The sequence below is a fragment of the Primulina tabacum genome, chromosome 2 (genome assembly GCF_025594145.1).
Source record: "Primulina tabacum isolate GXHZ01 chromosome 2, ASM2559414v2, whole genome shotgun sequence".
In the NCBI taxonomy this organism is placed as follows: domain Eukaryota; kingdom Viridiplantae; phylum Streptophyta; class Magnoliopsida; order Lamiales; family Gesneriaceae; genus Primulina; species Primulina tabacum.
Genome location: NC_134551.1, coordinates 19,000,995 through 19,010,445, shown reverse-complemented (window position 1 = coordinate 19,010,445; position 9,451 = coordinate 19,000,995). Strand labels below are relative to the sequence as shown.

The 9,451-nt window shown below is 35.4% G+C and overlaps 2 protein-coding genes across 5 annotated transcripts; both read left to right on the top strand.

Moving 5' to 3' along the window:
* Positions 1 to 331: 331 nt before the first annotated feature.
* Positions 332 to 2,776, top strand: LOC142531053 (uncharacterized protein At4g28440-like). 2 transcript variants are annotated; one of them, XM_075637067.1, is made up of 3 exons: positions 332 to 467; positions 1,176 to 1,391; positions 2,489 to 2,776. In XM_075637067.1, exons 2-3 carry the CDS (start codon positions 1,202 to 1,204, stop codon positions 2,674 to 2,676), a joined length of 378 nt encoding a protein of 125 aa, XP_075493182.1. In that variant the 5' UTR covers positions 332 to 467; positions 1,176 to 1,201; the 3' UTR covers positions 2,677 to 2,776. The 2 variants fall into 2 exon arrangements, with proteins under 2 accessions (XP_075493182.1, XP_075493174.1); XM_075637059.1 differs by having other exon boundaries at positions 378 to 561.
* A 657-nt stretch (positions 2,777 to 3,433) lies between these two features.
* On the top strand, positions 3,434 to 9,150 carry LOC142531037 (uncharacterized). 3 transcript variants are annotated; one of them, XM_075637040.1, is made up of 18 exons: positions 3,434 to 3,609; positions 3,703 to 3,985; positions 4,651 to 4,860; positions 5,150 to 5,208; positions 5,309 to 5,446; positions 5,886 to 5,960; positions 6,086 to 6,169; positions 6,276 to 6,337; positions 6,434 to 6,503; positions 6,863 to 6,938; positions 7,019 to 7,149; positions 7,732 to 7,791; positions 7,863 to 7,937; positions 8,015 to 8,119; positions 8,210 to 8,305; positions 8,408 to 8,488; positions 8,569 to 8,670; positions 8,853 to 9,150. In XM_075637040.1, exons 1-18 carry the CDS (start codon positions 3,568 to 3,570, stop codon positions 8,919 to 8,921), a joined length of 1,818 nt encoding a protein of 605 aa, XP_075493155.1. In that variant the 5' UTR covers positions 3,434 to 3,567; the 3' UTR covers positions 8,922 to 9,150. The 3 variants fall into 3 exon arrangements, with proteins under 3 accessions (XP_075493155.1, XP_075493146.1, XP_075493164.1); XM_075637031.1 differs by having other exon boundaries at positions 3,435 to 3,609; positions 3,676 to 3,985; XM_075637049.1 differs by lacking the exon at positions 3,434 to 3,609 and having other exon boundaries at positions 3,845 to 3,985; positions 4,644 to 4,860.
* The last annotated feature ends 301 nt before the right edge of the window (positions 9,151 to 9,451 follow it).

Below are 9,451 nucleotides of genomic sequence, written 5' to 3'. Positions count from 1 at the left end.
TATTATAGGAGAATTTTGTGTTTTATTTTATCTATTCCAAAATTTGTACCTTATTATATCAAAATTATGGATTGGTATGTTTGATTATTAGTAGGCAAAAATTTGTATGAGACGGTCTCACGAGTTATTTTGTGAGACAGATATCTTATTTGAGTTATCGATGAAAAAATATTAGTTTTTATGCTATGAGTATTACTTTTTATTGTGAATATCGATAGGGTTGATCCGTCTCACAGATAAAGATTCGTGAGACCGTTTCACAATAGATCTACTTTTAATATTAATAGTATGTTTGATTGTATTATTATAATTAAATAAATTATAGAAACGTTTTTGCTGTTAATATTAATTATAATATTGTTGTTATCATGAATTGGGGCTACACAATTTTCCTAAACTTTCGTACAAATCAATAAGAAGCCAAAATAAAAAGCGAAACACTTGTCGACGAGCGGCGGAATACTTTGGTTAGACCTTACCCTTTTTAGTTTTTACGATCTCAATTTTTTGAAATCCCAAAATCTCCGTTGATTATTAATCATCGTTTTTGCAAAAGTTCAGGTGGGTAGGCTCCAATTTGTTCATGCGACATCTTCATTTTCTAATTCAAGGGTTTATTTTATCAATCTCTTGACTTGATCTGCGTGAATGGCGTTACTTGATCTGCTCCAAACCCATTGTGCGTGTCTTTCGGTCGTATTCAAATCGAAGAAAGATACGATTTTGTTCGTGTCCTCGATGAATTCCCATTTTTTTCTTTTTTAATTAATGTTATACGTGAAATCATTGGTCTTTGATTTGATTGATTTTTCAGAACTTTGTTGTACCCATCATAGACATGTACCGGAGTTTTTTTTTTTCTATTTTCTTATTTTTCAGAACGTTTTGTGTTGCAGATAACAAAACTAAGAAAATAGATTAAGATGACAAAATCTTGTCTTTGATTCTTAGGGATCTTGATTTTTTTGGAATTGAATTGCAAGTAAAGATCTGTTTCCTCGAATATCTGAGCAGAATTGTTTAATTTATCTGAAATTAGTTGTGGAATTAAATTCTCCTGATTCATCTATAGCTCTTTATTTGTCGGGAAAAGAATCTATTTTTTCTGTAGTAGATTCTTTTCCGATATGATATTTCATGCGATGCTGAGAATGTTTTGTATACATGTGTACAAGTTGAACTGCAGAGTAGAAAGTAAAATATGGATGACCAGAAGAAGCAGATCACCAAGGTTAACCAGCTACGCCCGTTAGATTCCGGGGTCACTTTGATTGTAAAGGTTGTCAGTGCAAAAGTTGTTGCTCAGAGAGGTCGTGCTCAAGGTCGTTTTACTGAATGCTTGGTGGGAGATGAGACAGGAATGATTATTTTTGCTGCGAGGAACGATCAAGGTCGGTATTTTCTACTAACAAATGGAGTCCCTGTATAGGCTTATAGCTTCTTAGATGTTCTAGAAAACTAATCAAGTTTCGCGATTTCTGTTACTCATGAATTGTGGAGTCGCTTTGACAAGATTTTCTACCTGTTTCTTCTTGTTCTGCTTCCTTTGTTTACTGCCTGTGATGATTCGTTAATGCTTTAGAATGGCATCAATGTAATCATGTTCGAAATAACTTCAACATGGAAAATGGAAAAGTTGTTACTTTTGATTGGTTTGTTCCAGTAACTAACTATTTGGTCATCTCTTTATCTCACTTGCAAATATTCATCTTTCTAAATCTCGATTATACGTTTGTGATTTTCCAGAATCTTAAAATAAGTTAATTTATGGTATTGGCATTTTACAGCCATAGGTTTAATCCATGTAATGAGATTCTTTTGATTTCAAAGGTGTTATGTCTATCTTTTTAACAAATCCTTAGACCTCACTCTTCAGGGGTGGCACCCGCCCGTGGATTCCATCTTCTCTATACACTTGTTTTTCATAAATTCCTTTCCCCATCAAAGTTCCTTATGATTCTTTAGACACATGGATGTTGGTAAAAAACTAATGCCTTGAAAAGATTTGTTTGCATAAATGCTAGTTCATGTGTAGTTTAGAGACAATCTATTTTCATTTAGAATCTCTAGTTTATCCGCATACATAATCGTGCATGAAAGGAAAGGCCTATGAAAATTCGTAAAAAGCTTTCTATTAATAAACAATATTCTTGAAGGCTGGAAGATTATGATGCTCCACCAAGGCTAACCCCCGGCGTCCCAAGATTGTTGGCACATAGTTTTTTTTTTAAAATTTAGTACATAATGTATCAGAGGACGTCTTACTTGAATGATATAGTCCATGGTTACTTGCACTTTGTGGACTATATACAATGGTGTATTTTCAATATGCTTTTGGGATCAATGATGTGTTTTCGGAAATTCCGTTATAGCCTGGAGAACAAATTTTTTGGCACAAGCATCGCAACCTTATTAAGCTTCACGTGTCTTTTTTCCCATACTTCTGGAGTTTTAATTCTATTGCATCTGTACACTTGAATATTTTCAGTGGATGTGGCCAAGGATGGTAACACACTTGTTCTCTCAAATGCGAAGATTGACATGTTTAAAGGATCAATGAGGCTTGCAGTAGATAGATCTGGGCGAGTTGAAGCTGGGGAACCGGCGAGTTTCATGGTAGAAGAAAGCAACAACTTGTCTTTGATTGAATTTGATCGATATGATGTAGCAGTATGAGCCTTACGTGGCAAAACAAATGATGTTTTTAAATTTAGAGGACAAGGTTTGATTTTTGCAGTTTTATACTTGAGTTGAATCCAAGTTCATAATTATTGGAGTTTGCTTATGTCGATTGCACTGCTACTTTATTTTTCCCTCCGAGAAAAATAGCTACTGGTTTTTCATATTGGATCGGCCAGTTCCACAGAAAACCGGTTATGGGTAAGGTGCGATCTGACCCAACCCTAATAATCGTTTTCAGAGTCAAATCAATAAAAAAATGGTCCAACTTGTCGTGAATTGGTTGATTGATTTATTTATTTTTATCTGAAAAAACATATATATAATTATACATTTATTGATTAGATTAGATTTTAAACTTTAACACTAGTTATTCTGTACACACGATACAGTTTTTTTTTATCATTATCGATAGATTAAAGTGAAATTTGAAAAATTATAGAGAAACTAAATTGATATTTGAATGGTTGAAATAAAAAAAATAAAAATAAAAGTGTGTTGAAATTAAAGAAAAAAAACAAAAGTGTAATATTAGTATTATATAAAGATAAAGTTAGAAAAAAAAATTGATGTCATGAGTTGTTAAAATAGATAATATAATATAACATAATATATATTAAATTCAAATCACACTAGTTAGATTTAATGGAAAGAAAAAACAAAAAAGAAAATTAGACATCACATGAGAATTGAATCAATTTATGAGTCTGCAACGTAAATATTTATCCACAGGAAAGGGCAGTAAAATGTAAATATCAAAATCTTTGGGCAATCGCCGCTCTCCTCTCCTCTCTCTGTCTCTCTCTGCGACACTGATACACCTCCTCCTCAGCCTCCTCCCCCTTCAGTCTATAACTACCCCCAAACAATCCAAATAATCGGATTCAAATGGCGTCCACTTCTACGCTTTCTCTGTGTTCTCATCCAAAGGTTGTAAATTGCGTTATGTTTTTTTGCTTAGTATTATCTTCGTTTAAATTTCCCCCCTTGTCTTAGGTTAGTTTCGGCTTTCTCGGGAAACAGAGAAGAGAAACTGCCACCATCAAGCATGGTTCGCTGTGCTGCTATGCGCCGGGTGTTCTTGCCCTTATATACACAAATACGAGCTTTGCTTCCAAGACCTTCCGTCTCAATAGGTTGAGCATTAAAGCGTCCGCCTCTTCTGGACGCAGCAATTCCAGTCGTAGCTCGAGCTCTCGGAGAGTTTACCACCAGTCTCAAGCACAAGCCCCCGTTGCTATGGTGAAAGAAATGGATTCCTCTATTCTCCCCGTAGTCGCATTTGCTGTTGTCACATTCGGATTCGGTACACAATTCATGACTATTTTTTTGTTTTGACGAACTTTAGGATGCTTTTTTTTTGTGTGACTTGCTATCATTGTTGGAGCAGCCTATTCGTTGATTTGTTTGCCTGTTGCGTTTGGATGAATGTTTTGTTAGGAATGATTTATGTAATTGTTCTTTGAATAGGTTGATTTAGAGAGGATGTGTACCATTTTTGGATTCATTCTGGCAATTGACTTGAAAGGATGATGCTCGAAGCTTCTTTTTAATTAATTGACAGTTCTTTTGGAACTCATTTGATTGTTTAGCAATCACCTGCAATTATTTGTTGATCAATGTCTCTCAGTGTTTAATTGACAATGCACGGATAATAAACGTGGGTCTTATATTGTCTGATTATTCTGTCGTGGTTATCTTTTGTTCTGTTTTGGGAAATTGGGATAAATCACATTGTTTCTTTTGTTACTATATTTATGTATCTCTGTTACGTATGGTTGATGTGGCCTGTGGTGGTGAAGGTGTTAGCATGCACTTATGTCGTGGTATCAGATTAAATTTTACCACCATAACCTTGCCACCTTTAGGCTACCAATTTTGGCTCCTGCAGGAGGGTTATTACATATTCCAAATAATTTTTGTTATGAGAACATTTCTTTTTTGATAACTAATCTGTCTTCCAGCTCACAGTTTTGTGGAAAATGATGGAGAAAATCCTTATACTGAAACCTGTTAAGCCTGCATCAGAAGAAAATAAACCCACTCAAGGTGTGAAGTGGTCCTCTGCCCCTGGGACAAATTTATTATCATCTTCTGGACCAAAGATTGAGAGAGAATCCAAGCAAAGATTAAATGATTTTGCCAAAGAGATTAGATCATTTGCGAGCGTTGACATGTCAGGTTCATAAACATTTTAATTCTTATCTGGTTGTTTTAATGATGGTATGTATAAGTTTGTTAAATTCACATCGAATTGAACTTACTTGAATAAAAAAATAATTATTTTGGCACTATTTTATTTCCTTCTTTATTTCGTCATCTTCCTGTGGAAATTTTCTGTTTACTAAAACACATTGAATAATTCATTTTTCGTCTTATAAAGGCCACGCACAACAAGACTTTACCTTTTCTTTTGGTGGCATCTTTGAAAGTTTGTGTTCAATTGTCTAACCACACAAAGTGTTGTTAGGTCGCAACTTTGGAGATGAAGGATTATTCTTTCTAGCTGAGAGCTTAGCATACAATCAGGTCAGTTTTTTTAATAATCATTTTTCCTTTTAAATTCGAGCTCAGAATTCACAAACTTTCAGTTCCGCTATCCATTAAATCCACATTTTCTTATTTTCAGGTTGCCAAGGAAGTAAATTTTGCTGCAACTGGGATTACTGCCGATGGGATAAAAGCATTTGATGGAATTTTGCAATCTAACATCGCACTAAAATCTCTTAATTTATCTGGAAATTCTGTAGGAGATGAAGGGGTGAAGGTAAGGCTCAAATATGATACAGTTATACAATTTTATCCCCCCGTGATGTAGCTGATGCAGTTAGATGATCAAAAGCTACGCTCCTTGTTTGAATAATTTGTCCTATTTTACTACTTTCTACTCTAAATCAATCTCTATTTTGTTTCCCTGTGCATAAAAAATATATGACATCCGGAAAGCGGGGCTGTGGGTTCACTTGTTTCCATCTTACTTATTCGTGACCAAGAGTTTCTATGTTCATGGTGAAAATAGTATCATGCATCTACAACTTTGTGAGATATAGTCTTCTATGTAATGTCTTGTTTCGCTTATCAGAGGATTTTACTCTCTTTCGTTTAACTGAATTTTTATAATGATGGAAAGTTATAATGATCCACTATTTTTTCCCCATGAATCCGCTGTTTAGACATCCTTTATTCTGGTTTTTGCAATTTTACAGTATCTATGTGACATTCTGGCGAATAATGACAGTATTCAGAAGCTACAGCTAAGCAGTTGTGCATTCGGAGACGAGGTTAGCTAACTTTTGGAGTTGAAATTATTGTTAATATGTGGACTCTGTCATACCCTTTATACAATATTCTAAAAAGGTTCCTTGGAAAAAATGCCTAATTTATATCTCGTTTTTTCCCATGACAGGGAGCAAAATCTATTGCTGAAATGTTAAAGAAAAACTCAAGTTTGCGCGTGATTGAACTCAACAACAATTTGATCGATTACTCCGTATGGAATTAATTTACTATACTTTCTGATATTTTTTAGTGGATGTGCCGTTTATCTGATTCGCCCGTCTATTCTGCTTCTTCGTATGTTTCGGAAATGGAGGTAGGGATTTTCAGGCCTCGCCGAAGCACTTCTTGAGAATAGAAGCATACTGTCGCTATACCTCAAGTAAATCTCCTGCTACCCCAAGAGTGAAATCATAACTTCTCTGAAACATTATCTTCTTTTTATTTCTGTAAATTTATGCGTGTTTGGCTTATCCAGTGGCAATTATGGTGGTGCCCTTGGTGCAGCTGCGCTGGGAAAAGGGCTGGAGGGGAATAACTCCTTGCGGGTATCAGTCTTTCTTGATTTAGGATTTGGTTTAGAAGCTCACCATCACCTCAAAATGTCAGTTGTTCCATCACCCAACCATACCTATTCTAATGATATAACTTGAGAATACCAAGGTCCAAATGTCCTTCTATAGACTATAATATTATTGCTACAAGGATGTACCAATGTCTTTGATTTTTCTCTAGAAGATTAGCTATTCTAAAATTATTGTGTTGAGATATGTCTGAACTCATAGAGATGTCACGGGTGAAGGAAGCTTTAGTAACAGCCATCTCTTTATGCGAATAAGCTGAACACCATATTTAATTCCGTAGCTTGCCTTGCGGAACTGTCTTATGTATGTCTTAATTCATATAGGAACTATATTTGCAAGGAAACTCTATTGGAGATGAAGGAGTTGGTGCTCTGATGACTGGCTTATCTTTGCATAAAGGTTCTGCCATTTCCAACTTTCTGGTATGATATCTTATTCCTACACAACACGGCAGACTGATTTTCACATTGTTATTTTAGGAAAGCTTACAGCCTTGGATCTCGCAAACAATTCAATTACTGCAGAAGGAGCCTGCTATGTTGCTGAATATATCAAGAAAAGCAAAACTTTGTTGTGGATAAATATTTACATGAACGACATTAAAGATGAGGTACAAGTTTTTTTTATGTAATTAAAAATATAAAGTTGACCCAGTTGTAACAAACCCCTTGCCAACTAAAAAAAACAAGATATTTGATGCTAGATCAAGGGGTCCTCAATCCTTTGAAAGTTTACACTTTGGCGACCTTCTGAAGATTTAGTTCGAATATGTAACTGTTGATAACTGAAAATAAATCTGCTTAGGTTTATGAGTTGCTCCAGAACTTGGAAGCTTTCTACATTTGAAATTATATGTATGGTTAGGCAGTGGCATTCAGGTTTCACCAGGCTCCTTGAGGTCTGAATGTCTCAAGTATCTTAAATTTCATGATTTAAATGTCTGCCAAAATCATAAAATATTACTGGTTAAGTTTGTGTTGTACCCTTTTTGGCTTTTCATACCTCTTGGTATTTTTGGTTGTGTCGTGATCCTTGTGTTTGCCTTGAACCGTCTTTCCTCTCCATTTTTAGCTTATGTCCTGCCATAGTTAAGGTTAATCTACCATCTGGCTTTGCGAGGCTGATCTGGCCAGTAATCTCTTGCTGTTGTGTAGGAGTGTACTGACTTCTTCCGTTCCTGGCTCTTATTCAGGGAGCTGAAAGAATAGCAGAGGCTTTAAAGCAGAATCGTTCAGTTACGAATGTTGATCTAGTGAGTAAATGAATCTGTACTCTCTCTGGAGTCAATATGATTGTCAACGCTGTTATCCCAATTATTGGCAGGGTGGAAATGACATTCATGCCAAAGGTATCAGTGCAATAGCACAAGTATTGAGAGATAACTCCATCATTACAGCTGTGAGTGCTCTCCACCAATCTGTCATTTCTAATTATTTTACGATATTGAAGCCTTAATTTCTCTCTGTCTTTGTTAGTTAGAACTTGGTTATAATCCCATCGGGTCTGAAGGCGCAAAGGCTTTAGCAGACGTCCTAAAATTCAATGGGAACATAACTAATCTCATGCTTGGTTGGTGTCAGGTAAGAAAGCTACTACATACCCATCAATCTTTTCTCAACTCTTTCTTCCCATCATATTGTTTGACCTTTTTATTTGCATGCATTTTACAGATAGGAGCCAATGGTGCAGAGCATATTGCAGATATGTTGAAATACAACAGTACCATAGGAAGTTTAGATTTACGAGCCAATGGACTTCGAGATGAGGTTCATTTCTTTTTCAGTGTCTTTATGGTGTAATCTCCACATCATATGGATTAGTCTATCAATCCTTCGATCTCTTTCCAATGTTGCATGCTTTGTTTGCAGGGTGCCATGTGCCTGGCTCGCAGCTTGAAAGTGGTTAACGAGGCTTTAACGTCACTCAATCTTGGGTTCAATGAAATACGGGTGTGTAATCTAATCAGTGCAAGTCTGCAGCTCTGTAAATATTAGCTTCTGGCATCAATGTTTTGTTAAACTAAATGCAGGATGAAGGGGCTTTCTCCATTGCTCGAGCACTCAAAGCAAACGAAGATGTGGGGCTCACATCATTAAACCTAATGAACAACTTCCTCACCAAACTGGGACAGGTTGTTCTCCTTCTTTATGTTATTATATAAGATTTGTATACTGCGTATTCCAGTCAATTTTAACAAAGATGCAGTATGCAAATGGTCGGGGCAAACATGAAAGATTGGCGCCTCTAAATTGTATCACTTGAATAGATTTATGAGTAATTTTTAGCTGCAAGTAATCTTAAAAAAACGTGCAGAGTGCAATTGCTGATGCAAGGGACCACGTATACGAGATGACCGAGAAGGAGCTTACGGTTGTTTTTTAGTTGGTTAATATATAGGTTAGAGGATCAAGGGTTTCTTTTGTCTTTTGATGGTTTTTTTTAACGAGTTAAGAAATTATCCTCATTTAGCTGATTGAGATATTATTTGAATCGAGAGGAACATCAGAAATTTTGGCATCTAAATGATCCCTTAAACCATTGTTATCCTGGCTAGATAGATTTTTTTTTTGGGGCTATTTAGTGATAAATAAGAATTTACATTCGTTTTTTATGTATGTTTCACCGGAATTACTGCATTGACGACGATGATAGCACGTACGTGATTGATGTAGGAGTAAAAATGCAAACCATCCGGCCATTGTCTTGCTTTGGCGCATTATATAAGTAATGTTTACAAATACTTAAACTATAATTTTGAATTTTTCATTTACAAAGTTTTGCAATTTTTTTTTTTTAAAAGTTAACAATCACTTCTTTTAAAAAAAAAGTATTTACAAATACTGTTTCATACATGATGATACTCGTATTCAAATGGACGATGTGATAATTTTGAAATTTTTTTCAAGGAAGAT